The sequence below is a fragment of the Pseudorasbora parva genome, chromosome 21, assembly GCF_024679245.1.
Source record: "Pseudorasbora parva isolate DD20220531a chromosome 21, ASM2467924v1, whole genome shotgun sequence".
NCBI classification, from domain to species: Eukaryota; Metazoa; Chordata; class Actinopteri; order Cypriniformes; family Gobionidae; genus Pseudorasbora; species Pseudorasbora parva.
The window spans coordinates 32,043,829-32,067,235 of NC_090192.1; the positions used below are offsets into that span (position 1 = coordinate 32,043,829).

Below are 23,407 nucleotides of genomic sequence, written 5' to 3' on the forward strand. Positions count from 1 at the left end.
AATTTGGCGTAAACAGAATGAGAACATGGATCCATCATGCCTTGTTACCACTGTGGAGGCTGGTGGTGGTGGTGTAATGGTGTGGGGGATGTTTTCTTTGCACACTTTAGGCCCCTTAGTGCCAATTAGGCATCGTTTAAATGCCACAGCCTACCTGAGCATTGTTTCTGACCATGTCTATGACCACCATGTACCCATCCTCTGATGGCTACTTCCAGAAGGATAATGCACCATGTCACAAAGCTCGAATCATTTCAAATTGGTTTATTGAACATGACAATAAGTTCACTGTACTAAAATGGCCCCCACAGTCACTAGATCTCAACCCAATAGAGCATCTTTGGGATGTGGTGGAACTGGAGCTAAGTGCCCTGGATGTGCATCCCACAAATCTCCATCAACTGCAAGATGCTATCCAATCAATATGGGTCAACATTTCTAAAGAATGCTTTCAGCACTTTGTTGAATCAATGCCACGTAGAATTAAGGCAGTTCTGAAGGCAAAGGGGGTCAAACACAGTATTAGTATGGTGTTCCTAATAATCCTTTAGGTGAGTGTATATATATATATATATATATATATATATATATATATATATATATATATATATACATACATACATACACATATGCATATGTGTACAAATACACTGATTTTGATTTACTCTTTCTTCTGCATACATTCTTTAGCATAAAATGTGCATTAAATTGTGAGTTTAACACTTTGCTGAGATGCTATCTTGCCTATAGACAAAAGTTTTCCATCGTCTTTAACAACTATGTTTCACATTTTGTTTTAACGAGGGAATTATGCAAGTATCTGTTTTCAAGAAGCTGCATGGATCTATTAACTCACTCTCTAACACACACACACACGTCTGTTAGCATCTGTGTAGCAGCAGTGAAGTCTGTGCCCTGTAGTGCCCCTGTCTTCATTAAAGCTTGAAGTTCTTGGAGTCGTGCTGGGCTCACAAACGTGAGGATTATGTAACTCCAAGTGAAATATGCCACCTTCAATGGAAAACCTTCAGTAATGTAATTGAAAGTCAGTCCTTCCTTAAAATACCTTACTTAACCACCACTTTGAAATTGTAATGTCCACCTGCATTCTTAACTTCTTCTCAAACAGCAATAGAATCAACCTTTTATATTTAAGTCCATTAAATTGTACAAAAGATTTATTTTTAGAAGATTACAAACTTAACTTCAAACTTAAACACAAATATATTTATAAGATATATTTGCAAATGAATTATTATATGTAAGCATACATTTTATACAGTTCATTAATATAAATAACTTCCAGCCATACTGGTACTTGAGTTTCACTTCAACAAAGAAATCTGTCAAACTGCAACTAAACAGCGGAGGATAAATTATGATATGTAATGGGTAACATTTGTTTTCCAGGTTTGCAATTATCAGAGAGCATCAGAGGCATTCTAAACCAATACACAAACAAAATGGATTGGGGAAAAAACCCGAAAGTTAATTTATTATAGAGTATAAGAGCGAAAAGCATTTGCAAGTCAAAGTCATTTATTCCTACTTCTTTAGAAACTCTGACCCAAAAACTAATGGCCTTCTTTTTGTACAGTCACCACTAGTTAGTGTGACACATTTTTACCACAGGAACATAGATTGGCTTACTTCAGCACTGCTGTGTAGGAAGGATGGATACACGTGACGTGTGTGTATATTTGTCAAAAACACTTTAGGGCTTTACTGGTGCTTGTGTTATGCTAAATTAACAACTCAATGACCCGCCTATCCATCCTTCCCATTCCCTTGATCCTTTTACACCTACTTTAAAATACAGTTCATTTATTTTAGTAGTTGGAAATTTGCCATCTGTATGATTTATATTAAAAAAAATATATATAGGCTATATATATCAAATTTTTCCCACTGAGCTTTTTGAGCTGAATCTCATTTTCTTAACTTTCTCATTATGACTTGAGACTCTTCCAGGCCTAATGTTCAATTTTTATAGGACTCATTTAAAGGATATGCTCTTTCAAAAGCTACGGCACACCCTGAATTTACCTGGATCCAAAAAGTTCTTGATTAGGGCTCAGCAAAGCAAATCAGTATCAAAAATTTGAATTAAGGGGTGGTTTATATGGATCAAAGACTTATGATTCTCCCTCATTGCAGATCTTTCTCTTCAAATAAGCCTAGAGGTATAATTCCTAACAAGGAAACATTGGCAGGGCAAAGAAAATCTATATTTAGTGTATATCTATGGTATATGATTCATAGACCTTCATTTATTAAATGCTGTTCATTTAATTGGAACAGCTTGGTGTATCACTCTGGCTGAAACCAACAGAATCATGCCAATAATGACTGAACAGAAAACACAGAAGAAATCACGACTTTAAAAATAGAATTTATGTCCATCTGCAGTTGATAAGAACTGTATAGATAATTTTAGAGGTTATACAGTTACAGTTAATTTCACTAACACTTAGTGCCTCAAATAGAAGTCATTATCTTTCAAATTTGATGCAACTACCCTGGCAAACAATCCAGTTGTTCCTCAAAGATGCTCACTAAACCTTGTTTCTAGGCGGAATTCTGCACCCCGGCTCCCAGAAGTTGCTCAGCGCCAGCCAATCAGATTGCCGTTTTCTGTAATTTTGCCAGTTTTGTATGCATTTTGCATCAGACGGTCAGTAAATGGACTGTGGTGTGGACAGTGGGTAAAGCTGAGACCATCTAGGCTCCTCCCATGAACACTTTGAACATAATTAGCATTTTAACAGAGTTTTTAATTTTAATAGAGTTTTTAATTTTAACAGAGTTTTTAATTTTTCATAATTAGCATTTTAACAGAGTTTTTAGAACTTTTTTCTATCTCAATATGTATCTTTCGGCTTCAGAATATTGATATAATGGATATGGTGGTGAAAAAGAAGACTTGGACTTCCTGTTCAGTCATAGCACAGGAATGTGTGCCTGATGAAAACACACACACACACACACACACACACACATGAATGCTGCAGTTCCTATCTGTGCACAGTAATAAGCCTGTCTAATCAATAACCTTCCCCTCTTAAGTCAGCGGGTCTACATGAAGCTTGTGACAGGAATAGCATCTCTGTGCGTTCTCTATAAGCTCACCTGCGGAGAGGATACATCGTACGGCCTCAGTGATGGATAGAGAAATGCAAAATCAATAGATAAACCTAACATATGGATCGATCACCTTGCTCTGTCTTTCCCTCCTCCGGTCATTTGATGGCTCTGTTGAAAATTCTTTGAGCTTTCTTGTTGTTTTACTGTCTTTAAATCCATCTTAATTCTAAAGAAGCATCACAACTGAAACGAGGGATTGATTTGGGACATTAACATTGGCAGACACAACATTAAACATAAAAAAGCAGGCAGGAAACTCAATTCATTACAATTCATTTCAGAAGCATGATACAAAAAAAATAACAAATCTTTGGTCAAATAATCTAATTTATCGCACTGTATTTGTTTTAATTACAAAGAATTAAAGTATATAAATCCTATTCCAAGCTTTTTTTGTTGTTGCAAAAATGCATACTCTTATTCAGCAAGGAAGGATTAAATAGGTATAAATATAGTTATGTAAATATAAATGTATAATATTACCAAAGATTTATATTAAAAATAACTGTTTTGTTGTTTTTTATTTTACTTTGTATTCATTAAAGAATCCTTCACAAAAATGTATTATGGTTTCCTCAAAAATATAAGCAGAACATCCATTTTTAACATCAATAATAATAAGAAATGTTTCATACAATCAGCATATTATAATTATTTCTATAAGGATGTGACACTGAACTTGAAGACTGGAGACAAATTTAGCTTTGCCATCACAGGAATAAATTACATTTTAAATTAATGTTATTTAAAATTGCAATAATATTTCACAATATTAAGATTTGAATGTATTTTTGATTAAGTAAATGCAGTCTTCGTAAGCACAAAATGAATTGAGCAAAAACAGACAAAACAAATATTTAACATTCAACGTTTCACAACGCATAATCACAATCAACATTTCTCTCACTTATCTTGGATTTTTTTCTCCCCCACTAAGCTTAATAGTGCAAAATTGTATTGTCGTCTCCATGAAGGACACACACTACTGCCTTTGTCCAAAATGTATCTTGTAAAGCATAAAAATACTGCCTCGGTCCATAACAACTCTTGTATCAGGAGTTACTTAAAATGCTGCATATGTATGTAGGCAGCTCACCAAAGCCCAATTTTTATCTTGCATCCATCTGCATCACTGTCATTCAGCACTGGCACTCTCTCCCTCTGATCTTCTCTGTCTCTGGTGTAGTGGAAACCAGCTGCTGGGCCCTTGGGAATCTAAATGCCTTATTCCTGGTCTGATCCTACTAGACACCCACCACATCATCTCCTCTCAGAGATGCAGATCTCTGCATGGTTACGTGCCTCTCGAGTTACGTAACTTGCACTAAAGACAAATGTTGCTAGGCCTCTTTTCTGATGTCTTTCCACACACTCCTATCTGGTTTGGGTCCGGAAGCTCATATCTGGAGAGCATATTCAAACTCAGAGGACAAGAACATGACATTAAATTTTAAACATGCACATGAGTGAAGTAGAAGATAATGGTGCTGCGCAACAAGGTTCCTGAGAGCTGCTGCAGCATCAGAAAGGTTGATAAAAGAATGATGAAGTAAGAAAAAAGACAATGTACAACAGAATAAAACGAAGACTTCTGAGCATATCAAAAAGAGAGCTTTGGTGTAAAGCAAACAAATATTTAATTACTACATTAGTAATTTCTCACTTGAAATGACATCAGAAGTGGAAAATATTGGTTAATAAAAAGTACAAAGGTACAAACTGACCTGCAATCACAAATTTTGTTTTCCAGGTCAACTGTCACAGAATGGAACGCACAGGATTGTGGGATATCAAAGACAGCTAAGGAAAAATGTATGGTGCCTTCAAAAATCCTTCAAATGAAGGTATCTCAGGAGGCAGGAAGGGAAGCATTAGATTCAGACGTGCCTTGATGCCTTCCGAACTTGAAATGTGTCCTCCGAAGGCAGCATTTTTCAGGGTTCGGATGCAGCTTTTGTGCTTAAAGTTGATGTGTTAGAAGCAGGAAAAATAGGCAAGCGTAAGGATTTGAGCAAGTTTGACAAGGGCCAAATTGTGATGGCTAGATGACTGTGTCAGAGCATCTCCAAAAATGCCGCTCTTGCGGGGTGTTCCCAGTATCTATCAAAAGTGGTCCAAGGAAGGAACAGTGGTGACATGGGTGGCCAAGGCTCATTGATGCACGTGGGGAGCGAAGCCTGGCTCGTGTGGTCCAATCAAACAGACGATCTTAGAAAAGCTGTAAGGAACACTATCGAGTCCAGTTTAAACTGATAATCATTTGTTTTGCTCTTAGTTTTCCCTATGAAATCAAGTCAAGCAACAGCTTTTTTGCCACTCAGTCCATCAAAAGGGGTGGTGTTCTGGCAGGAAAGTGACGTCAATGCATTCACTTAATTCCTTCTGGAAAGCGGGATGGGGAGCAGCAGCTCATTTGCATTTGAAGATGCATGCACAAAAAGCATGTTTTTCCTTCAACTCAAAAATGGGCATTTACAACATGGTAGAATAAATTGTCTGTGGGGTATTTTGAGTGGAAACCTGAGACTTATAAAACCTAAAATGACAAATGGGACACCCTAGGGTCTCATAGACTTAATGGAAACACACACGCAACAGCCATTGTAAATCCACAAGACCGAAAATGCATTTGAAGTGTGCTACTTGGGACAGGGCCACTGACTGAAGTATTTGAAAATTGAGCAGCAAGCTCATTGTCAGCTAATAACAGCAGGAACCAATCAGCTGTGCCCTAGAGAATGATGTGATTGCAAGCAGATTGAGTTAAGGACCTATCAGCCGGTGCCATCCAGAGTTTCATGACAAAACATTTATCAACCAGGTCAATATAAGTAATCAAGGAGGAAGTAGGACAGATACTAATATCTAATATCCCAAACCACCGCTCTGCATATACTTACGTTTATATATTATATATTATATATATATATATATAGTGTTCACAACCCAATTTACTTCTGTAATGTGAGGTATTTGAGAAAAATGATGTAGTTTGAAATAAAAATAGAAAAAATGTAGGTAAATAGGCCTACTTGATATTATTATGAATGCATTGGATTAGGTTATGAAAAAAATCTAAAAGAAAGGTGGTTGGAAGGGTGGTGATTTAAAAAAAGTCATTTCAGAGGAAAGATTAAAAAGACTTCTTTTACATTTTTTTTTAAAGAATAATATCCACCCATTAATTGTTCACAATAAAACCAGGACCATGTACACATTTCAGAGCAGATTGTTTTTACTGTCATACAATGGGCTGAACAACAAAACTGCAGACATTTGGGGAAAGTGCTGTTTTTCTTTTCAAATGCAACGAGGACATTTACATAGCAGTCTGAAAGCAATAGTAGGAAAAACAGTCAAATAAATCTAGGAAGAAGGTGAAAAAAGTAGTTTTGAAAGAAATTGTGCAAGAAACTTTGACTACGATTTGAATGGTGACGACAGCATGAAATATCTTTAAGCTACCTGGGGGAGAATAACAATTCAATTCCAGCAAAATGAGAATTTTTGCTTCCCTACTGAATAATGGATCCACAAGTTCTGAATTCAGACAGTGCCTCTAATTCCTATGAAGCCTGAATAGGTCTTCCTGCTGTTGCCGTGGATATGGATGGCCACAGTGTGATTACACACTGAGAACCGAAAGCTTAAGTGTGCGCTCACTGTGCCATGGATGCTGAAGTGGGGTTGCCATGGAGACAGGGACTACATATGTTTCATTAATTTCAATGCATATCACATGATGTGGGCTTTGAAGGTCAGGGCTCAATTATCCATAAATAGCAGGTTCAGTTCTAGCAACAGCGAAACAGATCTAGAATCTTGATTGGAACGGCTGCTTTACGTAACCATTCCTTCAGTTTACCAGAACATGTGCTGCACGTGTGACTGAGACCAACACACAGCTTCTGTCTGAAAGTACCATATTATTCTTTACATTTACATTTATGCATTTGGCAGACGCTTTTATCCAAAGCAACTTACATTACATTTTAAGCTACACATTTTTTACATTTCTGTCAGTTCTTGATTTCCCTGGGTATCGAACCCATGACCTTGAGTTGCTAGCGCCATGCTCTACTGTTTGGGCTACAGCAGGGCTATTCAAATACATTTGCAGGGGGGCCAAACTAGGAAATTCCAAAATTTGTGAGGGCCAGACGGACAAATTGATAGCAGCTAAAGGAAATTAAAATGTACTATATAAGGTACATAATATATTAAATAAAATAAGGTACATTATTCTTTTGGTTTCCTTTATTATTTCAACACATTCATCTTGTTTTGATTAGGCCTACAACAAAGTGCAAAACTGCAAATACTGAGGGACACAGCTTTTACCCCTAAAACAGTAAACATAGGTAACAGCTTATATATTTGACATAAGATAATTTCATTAAAAAAATAATTTCATAAAATAATTTCATAAAATCATTTCATAAAAATCAAACAATCAAAATAAAGCTGTCATAAGTGCAAAACTGCAACTGCAGTTTCAAGTATCAAATCTTATTTGGGGAAATAACAACATTTAAATATCCCTGAAGTATATCTTTCAGACAGTGAGTACACATTTTAAAACTAGAAAAAACATTTAAAGTGTAACTGAGGCATAGAGACACAGCTTTTACCCTTAAAACAGTAAACATAAGTAACAGCTTATATATTGGACGTAAAATCATAAAATAGTTTCATAAAAATAATTTTCATAAAATAATTTCATACAAATCAAACAATCAAAATAAAGCTGTCATTAGTGCAAAACTGCAGTCTGTCTATTCTACGTTGTCTCTCCACTGAGCCCTTTTGGTACTGCGCAGAAAAAGACGAATGTTTTGTAGTAAAATGTCTCTTTACATTATATTCTTTGGCCACAGCCACGGATTCGTTGCACAGTAAACACACAGGTCTTTAGGTCCCTCGCTTGCTTGCCGTAGTTGGCACAGTAAATAAGTACTTCTCCGTCCATTCACTCTGAAACTTACGATTTTCTCTGTCAACTTTGCGGTTTGGCTTGGACAACGCCATGTTAGATGCATTATTAGGTGTTATAGGCAGCGTGAGAACATCGAATCAGCGAGAATGAGTGTTTGTCACCATGGAGACGATCCGCTCTGCTCTAGAATCTTTCCTCTTGTCTGTGCGCCAGATTCAGCAGATTCGTAGATTTTTTTAATTTATTTTTTATTAAATCTCCCGCGGGCCAGAATAAATTTCAATCGGGCCAAATTTGCCCCCGGGCCGCTATTTGAATAGGCCTGGGCTACAGTAATAGAGGTAGATTACTAAAGAGCTCTTTAGTATTATAGGCTACCTATTTGTGAATGTAAAAGGTCTGCCCGTTTTCCAAGACAAAAGTCCACAACAAATGTAATTATTGCATCCCAAAAGAAAGATTTGCTTCTAAACTGCCTGAAAAACTGACTGTTTGTAAAAATGTTGCATAATGCTCATCTATGATCTTCATTGGCTACTATCATCTTTTTCCTTCAAATACTGTAGTTGTAGATGCGGCCTGTAAGTGTTTGGTTTGTGTTACCGACAAGAGTGGCGAAAGCAGATCCATTTTGCATGCACTTCCAAAGGATGAGGACCCCTCCTCATCGACCACCACCATTATTCTTGTCGTTGTATATCAAGTGCTAAAGAGAAGCTGTGCTGAAGTGCTGAATAGCCCCTTCTGTGTTTTCAAACTTATTCAGGAGGATAAGGATGTCGAGATATGTTTTCTCTTGTTTGGTGGGTGTGTCAAAAATATCAGTCCAATCAGCAGCAACATGTATATAAACCATGCTGTATTAAAGAGACAGCTCACACAATGGGTCTGAGTAAAGTCGTTTACAAATATGTCAACTGCAGCTTGCTATACACAACAATTGAAGACATCTTTGTCTTTTCATCCTGAATTGCGAAGCAAATGTTGGATCACAATAACTAGAAACCACAGTTTCCACATTTGGCACATTTCTGTTCCAAAAATACAAATATACCGGTTTCTCAGAAGTTTTCAGAAACTTTTTTTCAGAGTATGGGTGAGGGTGACGTCAAAAAAGGGCGGAATTTCCGGTACGGACACTTCCTGCACCCGTCGACCAGAGCGAGAGAGCGAAAACAATACGCCCGTCAGAGCGTTTTGCTCAACTTTAGAGAAGTTGTCAACTGTGCTGCACACACTCAAAAAAAACTATTTTATGATGCTGTTCACTTTATTTAAGTAACTCATCTTGATTTAACACTGGTTTTTGTGGTTCAAATGCTACTGCATCATGTTATATTGACATAAAACCGTTACTCTTTGACATAACTTGTTTTTATTTTCATATAACGTTTCAACCCAATCAAACAGGACTTTCACTTCCCATCATGCTTTGCAAAGGGGCTGAATTTGGAGAGTAAATGTTTAAATAAAGTGCTATTTTATGCATTTTTAACAAGATGCGAAAATTGAGAGACTTTTTTAATGTTTAATGTTGGTATTTAAAAGTGTGTGTAATGTGAGTGTTTTTGGAGGTTACCACTGTGCTGATGTGTATGTGCTCAGGGTGAGGACCTAATAACAATTAAAGCTGTTTTAATAATAAATAAAAACTACTTTGGGCAATGCCATGGATGTAACAAAACCATCTTCAGACTAGCCAATTCGATTTTGTAAAAGGTTTTCTTGTTAGATAACATTTGTAAATTTGTAATTACACTGGATTACTTGTTATAGTTTTTGTTTGATATTCATTTTAGAATAACTGAACTTAATAGTTTTGGACAAAATTAAGAATGTTAGCCTGATTCAACTAAATGGCATTGAAATAACCTTATGTAAAAAAAACTTACAGCAACCAAAACTTGTTACTTAAGTTTAATGAAATAAACAACTAAATTCAACATAACCCAGTTATGTAAAAAAGTTAAGTAAATCCAACGTATGATTTTGAGTGCAGGTCACAGGACTTCACAAAAACAACATTGTCACCAAATAAGTGTTTTTGGTTGCCAGGGCAAGACAACCTTGTACAGCTTTCCAAAGAACCCAGCGTTAAGGGAACAATGGATGAAGTTTGTTTTTCCGCCACAGCAACGGAGTTACGCAAGTGTTTTTGTTTGTTCCCTACATTTCAACATTCTTTAGCTCCGCCCACTCTATATGCCTCCATCCATTTGGTGTTATTCAGAAAGACTCGGTACAGCGTATCTTTCTTTTATAAATATAATAAAACAAAAGAAAGAAACTGAGTATGACACCCCACCCACCTTAAAGGAACACTCTGTAGTACTTTTGCAGTAAAATAGCTAAAAACTACTAGGCCAGTGTTATATATTTTGTTCAGTTGAGTACTTACAATATCCCAAATCTTTCCAACTATTTGTAAATTGTGAAAAAATTGCAGTTTTAACCAAAAAACCGGGACGTCTGATCATAGTGTCTCAGGGAGTCGCCTGTCAGTTGCGTCATATCTGCGTTCCCCTCGGTTTCTGGTTTTATTTGTCAGAAACGCTTTACTCTGGCCGGAGACTTAGATGGAGAGAATATACAGACAGGGAAGACTAGGAAGATGATGGAGACACGAAGGATCAGGAGAACATTCTTGCTCTCTTAATTTTTTTCTAGCTTTTTCATGCACAGATTCAGAAAGCATATCTTTAAAGGGACAATATATCTCATGCAGCCAGTTTTTTTTTGACAAAAAATGTCTATTAGAAAGGAAAAGACATTTATGTTTATTTATAGTTTATCTGATATTGAAATTACGGGCGGTGAAAACATGGCTTTGTAAATCTAAATTCAACTGGAATAAGTACTCTTGACCACTTATAACAGACCCTTGACTTAATGGAATAAAATGCTACAAGTGTATAAAATATGGCTACTTTAAGTAACTACCAGCACCAATATCTTCATTTGATCTCCTTATAAACTAGACATCATAAATAACCCTAATTGCCCAGGGTGACAGAGGTGATTCAGCATCCGGTAAATATATGCTCCAGGCTAAGCAAATCAGAGTTTGATTAATGAGACTGAAATGACGGGATGGTGTGACATCTGTGTCACAAGTTGCTATGGAAATAGAGCAACGAGCATCTGCTGTGTAAACTCACAAGAAACACTTACACACAAATGCTGTGAGACAGAGAAATACTAATGGACTCTTACATGTGTTTTCATTACAAATACACTCACACACATGAATTGCATAAAGCACATTAATGCTTTCTCGGTATACCAAACACACCTCTATGACAATCATTGGTACACTAGCTTCCACAACGTAAAATGGCAGTTAGTAGACACATATGACTTATTAACTTTAAAGACAGCCCTGCTGTGAGAACAGATGTTGTTAAACAGATATGTTTGATCAATTGTTATAATAAAAAATTACCAGGAAGACAAAAGTATGTGGATTAAGGGTGTATTCACACTTGACAGGTTTGGTTTGATTAAAATGATCTCTGGTGCGAATGCTCTGCTATGGTTCTTTTTAATAAGTGTAAACTTCTGCTTCCACTTTGATTGAAATATGAACGCAACATGGACCAAAAACATTTAAACAAACACGTAATGTGATGTCACAAGATGTGACCTAAAAGAGTCAGATTGTTCAAAGCATACATGTTGTTTTCTCATGATATAGAACCATTACAGTTCTCCTAGCAGCAGATGACTCCGTTATACATTTTATACTGCCAGGTGAAGTGAATGACAATGATTATCTCTTCATCACCTGTTAGTGAGTGGGATATATTAGACAGCAAGTGAACATTTGTCCTCAAAGTTGATGTGTTAGAAGCTGGAAAAAAGGGCAAGAGTAAGGATTTGAGGGAGTTTGACGGGTGGCTAAATAGTCATGGCTAGACTGCATCTCCATAACCTCAACTCTTGTGGAATGTTCCCGGTCTGCAGATTTTAGAAACAGTGGTGAACCGACAACAGGGTTATGGGCGGCCAAGGCTGATTGATGCACGTGGGTAGTAAAGGCCGGCCCGTGTGGTCAAATCAAACATACGAGCTACTGTAGCTCAAATTGCTCAAGAAGTCAGAGTCAAGATTTTCAGAATACACAGTGCATCACAGTTTGTTGTGTATGGGCCTGCATAGACAGACCGGCAGTTCAAACAGTTGGGGGTTTAAACTGCATTTAGTCATGTCCCAAATTTTGACATCAGAGTTGCGAAATAAAATAAAAGCTCATATAATATTTATTGACCTCCTGTTGACGATCAAAACATTAAGCAACTATTGTTTAACAAATAACACTTCATGTTTTAACCCTATTTGTGGAAAGACTCACAAAAGTAGCAGGAAACGATCAGCATCAATGCCAAGTAGCTAAGATGAAAGCTCAATATAGAATCCATTACAATCGTTCGCTCTCTCTCCTATTGTACTTAATCAACATTAGTTCCAAGTACAAAGCCATCACCTCTGATGAATGCTATTTTCTGGACGTACAATACAGTAGGTTTTAAAAATAGCATTCACCAGAGTTGATGGATTTGTACTTGGAATTAATGTTGATCAATCCCAAATACAATACAAAAGAGAGTGAACGATTGTAATGGATTCTATATTGAGCTTTCATCTTAGCCTTGCTGTCCTTCAACATGAGATGGGAGCACTGTAATGCCCTCTGTCTCTCTCTCTGGAGCTCTCCGTGGTGCTGATACAGATGTTAAAATGCATTAAAGGTCTGCTATATATAGTTTAATACACAAGCTAGACAGAGCACCATGGTAACATCTCAAACCAAGATTTAAAACAAGCCCATTCTGACCTTTGGGTACAAACTTGGCCAATTTGTCATTTTTTATTACATTACTCCTATAGTCAAACGCCACATCTCAACAGTATGCCCTTTCAGCGTTTTGTTCTACCTTGTATGTTATTTTGCTGTGCAATCCATCTGTATTTTCTGGGTCACTGCAGTCTGCAGTGAGTGTGACGGCGAGCAACTTCTCTCAACCAGACACTGAGGGCCATCAGCTATTTACTGCTGTGATGCCCTGTAGATCTAGAGAGGGAAAAACTGAGTAGCAGGAGGTGGTTACAGGGGGCCATGACCCATCAAGAGGGATTCATTTAATATGTTTGCAAAACTGCTGCCAGTTTCATCACTGAAGTACTGTAGATAAGTTGTAGCAACACCTGCCTTAAACATAACAGAAATAATCCCTTAAATACATAAGGGATTTGCAAAGCCCTCTTAATTTTCTGTGCATAAAATGGCATTCATTATTATTATTATTATAATTTTATATTTTTCTGATTATACTGCATCTCATCATGGTAAAAAACCTTCACTTTAGTGCGGTTCTAGGTCACCATCCTCCTTTTCTCTTACGCTGAATAGCTCCACACAGGGCATAAGTCCCTGAAATAGTCTTGCAGTCTAGCACATGGCCTTGTTTTCTCAGAGATTTGATAATATAGTTTAATAGCGCAGGAAAAGCCTTCAACAAACAAATTAGAAAACACTACCTCGAGTCCGAGAATGCATAATTTATTCGTTGTTGTTGTTTTCAATGAATTACCCTGAGTCAAAGCAAACATATGCCTATTACTTTTAATTACTATTTATGATATAATGTTGCACTGTACTGGCATAGACTGTTTGTAAAAGCCGATATCGAGTGCAATCATACCCATTATGATGATTCTTTATCAATAAAGGGTTCAATACAAAGAGCAAGAAAATAATATCATGCAGTCTCCAGGAGTGGCATCTATTAATGGATGCCATTTTGGGGAAGCTCTTTTCTAACTGCTCTAGTCTCATGCTTTCAATCAGGATCGATTATCGTCCATCATCTCCTGCACTCCTATATACTCCGATTTCCTCACTCCAAAAGCACATGCATCGCATTCACATGAACAAAGTAGTTTTGGAGCAATGGCACAGGCCATTAGCAACAATCATGGGAGCTTGCTTGTAACTCAACCTGAAGGAACAAACGACTGAGCTTGGAGCCAAAGAGTAGGTGTGGAGAGCTTTACTTGGAATAGAACTGATGAGAGCAAATGAAAGTAAGTGAGAGCTTGGTAAAGCATGTGGGCAGTGGGCACCCCCTTATAATTACCAGCTTTGGCTTTTCCAGCAACATGCTTAACTAACAGGTATATACAATCAAGCAAACAGCTACGCAATATCCTTAAATCAATATTTTGAGAAAACGAGGCATACAGCTTGTGTTCCAGCAACGCACTTCTGCACAAAGCTCATGTCTGTATCCTGAACAATTGATTTCAAATAAATGCTGTTCTTTTGCACTTTCTATTCATAGAATCTGGGGGGGAAAGTATAACTGTGTCCACAAAAACAGCAAGAGGCACAACTGGATGATTTCTGAAGGATCGTGTGGCACGATGCTGAAAATTCAGCTTTGCCATCACAGGAATATATTACATAATAAATATATTAAATAAGACAACAGTTATTTTAAATTGCAATAAGATTTCATAATATTAAACTTTTACTGTATTCTTGATCAAATAAATGCAGCCTTGTTGAGCATAAGAGACTTCTTTCAAAAACATTAAACAAATCTTACTAAACCCGAACTACATTTTGAACCATATAATTCAGTCAACCTGAAATAAATTAAAAAACAAAACTGCATGTAAACCAAAGCACCACGCGCCTCACACTGACCTAGCCCAGCTTGTTTACAGCCGATGCCATTTCACCATCACTTGAGCATCCTAGCAGCTACGTCTTTCATAAACGCACAACTGCACAACATATAAGCCTCTCTTCTCAATCTCAACCACATTCTAAACACTCTTTCAGATGGTTTGAGGAACATGTTAATGTCATTATGGTCAATGTCATATTTCGCCTTTTTCTTTTTCTCAGGTAGCATATCTCAATTTGCTATATAATCCATTGTAACATTTTCTTACCGATCCTTCTGTCTCTGGTCAGGGAATAAACAGCAATTGGTCTTTCAGGAAGAGCCCAGTGCTACAGGACAGTCTGATTGTCTGGCGGTCAGGAAACTTGAGCTCTGGAGGCTGGCATGGGATGACTGCCAACACCACCACCAGCAATTACCCAACAAACACTGCTTCCAGAAAGATGATGTCATCATTACAATAACCAAGCCTCTCCATCGTCCCAATTTTTATATTACTTAGAAGTCGCTGTGAATCTCAACATACCATCAGGAACAACCGTCTAACTAGAGCCATGCTGTGGTATTTTGTAAATCATGGTAGCTTTCTTAATAGCCACTAATTTTAGAATCCATTAATATGATCCAGCTGAAATTATGCTTAACATGATACTCGGTGCTACATCACTATGATTCATGGTCAGAAGTGTTGACTTAGTCATTGTGAGTCATTCACCTTCTAGTAAAACACAAACAAAAACGCAATTAAAATGCAAATGATGGTGTAAAAGAGTTCTTCCCAGATTTTGCCTTAAATTCCAGACTGCAGTGTGACAGCATAATGCATTTTTAACCCTCAGGAGCTGTCCTTTTAGACTGAAAAGAGCTGTTTTTTTTTTGTTTTTTGTTTTTTTAAACCTATATGACACTTGTGCTGCACATGTTGCTCTTAACTGTATTTTCCTTTTTTAAGCGATTTCAATTATATTTCAAGAAATTCAGAACCATCATAGTTGGCATCCGAAGTGTCTCAGCTGAAAGAAACAATCAATTATTTATCGGCTAAATTTTATTATCAGGCTGATAATGATAACATTAAAAATGAACATATAGTATATCGGCCGATACGATATTGTGCATCTTTGGGGCACTATTTTAACGATCTAAGCGCATGGTCTGAAGCGCTTGTCCGAATACACTTTTGCTAGTTTAACGACGGAAAAATGGTTGGGGCGCCAAAAACTTAGTCTCATAATTAGTCATGGGTGTGTTTTGGGTGTAACATGCAAAAAAACAATCAGAGTCTCATCTTCCATTCCCTTTAAAATCCAGGTGTACTTGCACAATGGTGGATTGCTATTTACATGTAATATAGACACCCGTAATCTGACGAGTCAGTTTAATGTTATTTTGCCATGACTGGTCAAATAATTAGCCAATTTCTTTTGTCAGTACTGCATATGCATGTAATGATTATCCAATATGACATGCAGGCATTTTTATATGTACACAATAACAATCTTTTACATTGTAATCGGTTTATTTGTAATATTTGGCATGTTTGATGCTGCTGCCCCTGTGTGCCCTGTGTATGTAACAAGCAGAGCGTACACGTATTGTGCAACCGCCTATAGGCGCATATTACTAATGCATCCTTTAAATAAAAAATATAGTGATCCATTGACTTTAGAGCAGGCTTTTGTTGGTCAATGGCGCAGATGTTTTCAGCAGCCTCAAAATATATACACACCAACAATGTGCCTTAACACAACTTGTTTTCAAACTAGCACGCTCATAAGCGAACAGATGGGTTCAAATGCATTTGCTATTTAAAGGGGTCATGAATTGGGTAATCATCTTTCATAACCTGGGTGCTGGACGTAAAAAATGATAATTGAGTAGGGCTGAAACTACAAAAAACCCTTGCGTTGCACCTTGCGTATGATAGGGCCCCTAATGTGAACAAACACACAAAAAAATTATTATTATTCGAAAAGGGTTCCTGAAATCTAGTGCAAATGTTTACTACTGCGCCCAAAAAAAATCTTATTGAAAGCTCTCTTTTTGAGACTTACAGCTTTCATTTTTTCATTTTTCTTTTAAACTCACTTCAGAAATGATCGGGCATGTGTCTTCTTTAAAACACACCAAACTTAAGTCTGTACTCCAAGGCAAATAAAAATGAATGACCTTTTAAGTTAAGGCAATAAATGGAACATAACGCTCACATACATATAATTTACTACCATAAAATGCCCTAAAAATACAAAAATGTAAAGCTGCAGTCTGTAACTTTTGACACGATAGCAGTTAATAAACAGAACTGCATGTGTCTTGTGGAAGAACACTGCAGCCGGAGCTACTTCTCTCTGTTTATGTCTATGGCGAGTAACGCAGGGACTGTGCTCCTCCGCAGCGGTTCCTACCAGTCTGGTCTGATATAGTCCCCATATAAACACTTATTATAAGTGTACCATAGTTACACAGGGTAAGACAAAAGCATGGCTCGGAAAATGGATTCATGTTGAAGATTCTCATTATATAATTTTTGTAAATCTTTATCAGAGACAACAAAAAAAGTTAAGCAACAGCTTTAAATAAAAAAATATTTAATTTAATTAAAATTGAGCAATAGTGGGTTAACACAAAAGGCATTACATTCATTGGAAAAACAGATGTATGCATGTCACACAGATTCAATCAAACAATGCGAACAAATCACATTGAATCAGGCTTCAGCACCCAGGTCTAAAACAAGCCCAGCAGGATAGAGAGCAGATTTTGTTTCCTTTATCTCCCTCCAATCATTCCCAGCCTCTCCAGGATGAGTCCTACTTCCATTCATCACTTTGATAGATAGAGCTTGTTCCCCTCTTCATCACCACTGACGGACATAATTAAATTGGGAGGAGGGGAAGAGGTCTGCAGCTTCAAATTGAAAATGTAAAATTGTAAAACATGGAAATTCCAATTTGTGAAAGTTAATGTAGAGACTTTGAAGAATTCTGGAAATAAGCTTCAATATAGTTAAGAATAGCACATCCCATAAAAGGTAATACTAAAATTGCAGAGAAATGGAATCACTGTTTAGATTCCTTAATCCGGAACTGCAGACCCTCTTGGTAACCATAGGAACCATGTGAGGAGGCAACTAAAACACAGCCGAATCCTAATATAGAGGGGAATACCATTCAAAATTGGCAACAACCTACATGATGGCTCATTTTCACACCATAGGGAGCCTTTAAAGAGGTAGTTCACCCAAAAATGGCATCATTTACTCGACCTCATGTTGTTTTAAACCCGTATGCTGTTGTTTTTAATCAGGTGAAACGCAAAGGAATAGCTTTGTGCGGAGAACAAATCTGTGTCAGGTTGGACGTCAATGACATCAAATGTCTCGGGACCGTACAACATTGATGTCCAACCTTATCCTGTGCCTCAGACAGTAATTGATTTGACAAAAAATGGAGGGCAAAATTTTCAGCAAAAAATAAATAAATAAATAATTTTTACTTACCCCCAAGCCGTCCTGGGTGTATATGACTTACTTCTTTCTGATGAGCATAATCAGTTATTTCCCAAGCTTTATAATCGTGGTGAACGGGGCTCACGAGTTTGAAGCTTAAAAAAGTGCATCAATCCATCTTAAACGTACTCCACGTGGCTGGGGGTTAATAAAGGCCTTGTGAAGCGTTTTTTGTAAGAAAAATATCCATATTTAAAACTTTATAAAGTAAAATATCTAGCTTTCATCAGAACGCCTCCCGTATTGTCACATGCCTGTCCTGTCTTGTGTAGCACATGGGTGTTTTGTTATTTTGGCCATGTGTTCGTGTCTCTGTCTGATCCCTCCCCCTTATTATCTGATTAGTGTTTGATTTCTCCCACCTGTTCCCTCTTGATTTATTCCCTTTATAGGCTCCTTGTGTTTGTTAGGCCCTTTCCCAAATGGCACCCTAAACCCTCATGGTCTTCCTCTGAGTCCACACTTTCACAGTGTAATGCCGCTTTGACTGCCGGGTAAAGTCCTCTGTGTAGCTCGCAAACTTGCGGGCTCAGCTGAAGTGCGCACCGAGGGCGCATAGCAGCCGCAAAGGGGAGCTCACGAGCAAATTCTTTAACCTTAAATGATGAATGGGCCACCCTACGGTCTTGTGGACTTAACAGACACACGCACACAATGGCCATTGTAAGTCCACAAGACTGAAAGTGCACATGAAGTGTGCCATTTGGGACAGGCCCTTTGTCTTTGTCGGATCATTGTATTGTCTACGTCTCCCAGTTCCCCGTGATCTCTGTTGGTTTGTTTCAGTTTTTATTTTGTTATTCTGATTATTTTGTTGTATTGTTTTGCATTTGTTATTTTTTCCAGTCTTGTTTATTTTATAATAAAACATTCCTTTAACTGCACGAGTCCTCACACCAGTTTTCCTTTATTCAAACGTAAAATAATAAAAACTGAAACAAACCAACAGAGATCACAGGGAACCAGGAGACGTAGACAATACAATCATCCGACAAAGACTAACAAACACAAGCAGCCTATAATAGGAAGAAATCAAGAGGAAACAGGTGGGAGAAATCAAACACTAATCAGATAACAAGGGAGAGGGATCAGACAGAGACACGAACACATGGCCAAAATAACAAAACACCCATGTGCTACACAAGACAGGACTGGCATGTCGCACGTATTCAACTAACAGAAAAAGCATACCTGGCATTATGTACGAAGTTGGATGTTTTTTCGTAAATGTAATACAGGCAGAAGCTAGCTAGTTTACTTTATAAAGTTTTAAATGTGGATATTTTAAAAACCCCCATTAATTAAAGGCTCGGAAGACTTGAAAAAAATTAAAGTGTCTGGAGACTTGGATTATAGTGCACCATTTCCATGACACTTTTTTGGAGCCTGACAGACTTTGAACTGTAGTTTCATGATCAATATCTTTTTCTGAAGATTCTTCATAAATAAATAAATAAATAAGCAACATCAGGGTTTGCAGTGGAGCTTCAATAAATGCCAGCTGAAAATGTATTTACAAATATTAAAATGATTATTATTATATATATATATATATATATATATATATATATATATATATATATATATATATATATATATATATATATGTATTTATTATGCTGTTGCTGTTGGGTATTGCCGCTGTACAGGACTTTTTGCTGCCAATACCTACTCAACACACTGCTGTGAGCAAGTAAGACATGCTGCTGCTGAACAATATAGCATTAGCATACATAAAAAACCCATAGCAGACGGAGCTGGGGGTTGAGGGTTTCTGCAAGTTTCTGCATTCACACACACACACACACACACACACACACACACACACACACACACACACACACACACACACACCTCCATTGAGGTTGATAGTGTCCTGCTTGTCCAATCAGAATTGGCAACCTTTGCATCAATCACCCATTTTTACACCTCCACCTCTCACCTCTGGCGTGAATCAATGGACGTTATAGGAGACGCAAACTGAGTCATTTGTTTGCCTTCACCTATATGACTTATGCTCTGAAATAAGAACTCTTATATCGATCCTTAAAAAAAAAACAATAACATTATCAGATTACAAAACTGCAATAGGCATTCATTCAAAACGCTTCTTTTAGAAGACATCAGCAGCCCTTCCTGTTGCTGAGGTGAGCATTTTGCGCATCTCCAGAGAAACCGTTTTTACTGAATGCAATGTGCATAATAAATACAAAATAAAAGCCTACCTGAGTCGAAATGAGAGCTCAGCGCAAAACTAGGGTTGAAAAACGACGCAGACATGACCAGTAGTGTTACAGTGCCTGACATGCTGAAGATAACGTGAAGTCCAGCAACGGTGTCTCTGGTGTTAAAATAAAGAGTTTTTCTGGTCAAACATGCCATTCCCTCGCTCCTCCATTATATAGAGCTAGAATAGGGAAATAGCCGGACAAATCCACTGGTTATGCAGTTATGAATGTGCCTCAGCGCAAGCCATTGCCGTGCTCATTTGAATCTTCTCTGGTCATTCTCGAGGAGAGGGTCTCTGCGGTTACTTCTTCTGCTTCTCTGCACCAAACGACGCGTGCGCGCGCCCAATAGAGCATTCCTTTTATGTGTCCGACCGAAGAAGAAAAAACGAGACCAATTCTGTCATTCGTTACCTTGGAACGGTGTAAGCCTAATGGAGCAGTTAGTTAATAAGAGCGACGGGAGCTGTTCAGTGCTGAACGACACAGCGCCATCTTGCTAATAGCGATTTAGAATCTCAGGTTGACTGATTCTGCTGGAATCCGCTGAGGGGAGGAGATTGCGCCACAAGCGCATCTGTGACTGGCGCTAATAGGCTATTTAACGTACACGATAATTGACTCTTTTTTTCCTTCTTTTTTCATTTGTCTACATTATAGCCTAGGCTACAATTCACAGAAACTGTTTTATGATTCACAACTTTTATGTTGATGAGAGCACTGGTAAAACAGCTGGATTATTGCATATTATGCTATCTTGAACCGAATATCTTCAAATTTGTAGGCTATACTTGTCTGTAGCTACTCATAATTCAAAACGCGGTCTCACAAGTCTCAACTAAGATTTTGATTTTGTTAAACCATAAACCAAACATAAACCTATACGATATAAAATGAAAACAATTACGTTTGCGATGTTCACAAAAAACAAACAAAAAAAACAAACAAAAAAAACGTAAAAATATGTTGTGAGGGTATAGTTTTGGGAAACTCTGATCTATGCTGGGTTTCCATCCAAACGTGAAACGATTATTTTCAAAAGTGCGCAAAAAAAAAGAAAAAAGAAAAAAGAAAAGAAAAAGTCATATGCATTTCCATAAAGTTGTTTAAGTGGATGGCGGTGTTATTGGTAACCTTGTAACCAGTAGCCTAAAAGCCCTCTGAGGAAACATGGGTTTAATGTTCGCTAGTCTATAGGCATGTCAGAATTTATTCAGCGAATGCGTTTCCATCTCCCATTATTCTCATTAACTCATATCAACCACCTCAAACAAACCTACAATATTTTTTTAATTATTAATTTATTCATCTTTGTAAATTCCCCTACAATTTGGCGTTAACCTCACTCAATCGTTTCTGATGCGATACTTCAAAATGTGCATAAAAACAGATGATAAAGAGGTTACAAAACAAAAAGTATCCATTAAATAAAACAAGCTCAAGAAATTCAAATGTAAGACGCAGGAAACACAGCTGTATGACATCACTTTGTAGACCAAAATGCAGAAGCAAGTTATTTTACCACTTCCGTTTCCCTCGTCTCGAAGTCAATGGGATTTTGGTTAAATGGCTGAAACTGTGGTGTTCTGTGGTGAACAGAAACTCAAGACACTTTCACGTTTTATTCTAAGCCATATACATCAGTATTACCCATGATACCCAACTTTTTTAAAGCTGTTACGTGTCTTGAAAAACTTAAAGGCAGTTGCTAAGTGGCTAAATGGGATTACAGAGGCTTCCAGGGGAAGAAACGTCATCACGCCTTACAGGTAAATTCAGAGCCTCGTGCTTATAATTGTGCTTTTCTTAGAAATGAAATATATATAATTAATGACTCACCTTAATGTCGTTCCACACCCGTAACACAGTTTAAGATATTTTATATTTAGTCCGAGAGCGTATGGAAGTGTATGCACACTTTACTGTCCATGTCCAGAAAGGGAATAAAAACATCATCAAAGTAGTCCATATGTGACATCAGTTGGTTAATTAGATCTTGAAGCATCGAAAATACATTTTGATCCAAAAATAACAAAAACTACAACTTTATTCAGCATTGTCTTCTCTTCCGGTTTGGTTTTGCAATCCTCAAAGTCACGTGATTTCAGCAGTTTGGCACGCGATCTGAATCATGAATCAATATGCTGATTCATGACCGTTTGAATCTTTATATGAAGATAAAGCAAACCAAAAACTAAAAAACCAAACCAAAAACTAAACACACAGTTTGTGACACACACAGAAAAAGATATCGGTTCTAAAGTTAAAAAAGAAGACGAAAATTAAGAAATGTTTCTAGAGCACCAAATCAGCATATTTCTCATGGAACATGGGACACTAATCCAGGTCTGCCATCACAGAAATAAATTAAATTTTAAAATATTTAAATAGAAAAGTAAAAATAGTCATTTTGGACCATCAAAAAATATATTAAAAATAAATACGAATAGAAAAATAGGTTTTTACAAATGTGCCCTTGAAAAGCACAACAGATATCTATGAAAGAACAAAGGCACTAAGTATAGCACAAGATATTTTCTCATCAAAGTCAATATACTTGAGCAGTCCAGCAGCATTTGCCTTCAAAGAGCATGTCCTGTTCCCAAATCTGAATGCTAATGATGAACACATATGCCCTTACACACTTCTTGTCCTACATGGAAACTGGTTCAGAGGCTAGTCTAATGTCAAGCATTCTGTTTGTCTGAGACAACATGTCACTCTATCAGGGTTGCCGTGGAAACACTGTGGATAGCGAGTGTGTTCATATAGTGCTGAGATGAATGTTAAAAGCACCTTTCTTTTTTCTCTCTCTCGCTGTTCTCGTACTCAAATGCACTTCTAAATTCTGTCTCTGCCTGCAGATAAAAAATATAAACTGCTGCTTTTCTTTCACCAG

The 23,407-nt window shown here is 37.3% G+C and overlaps 1 protein-coding gene across 1 annotated transcript in view; it reads right to left on the reverse strand.

The window, feature by feature from the left end:
• The window catches only part of aatkb (apoptosis-associated tyrosine kinase b), a 63,768-nt gene extending 42,746 nt beyond the window's left edge, over positions 1 to 21,022 (reverse strand). Inside the window, exon 1 of the mRNA XM_067430435.1 lies at positions 20,506 to 21,022. Coding sequence (XP_067286536.1) covers positions 20,506 to 20,662 — 157 coding nt within the window. The 5' untranslated portion in view covers positions 20,663 to 21,022. The remainder of the gene's footprint in view (positions 1 to 20,505) is intronic.
• Positions 21,023 to 23,407: the final 2,385 nt, after the last annotated feature.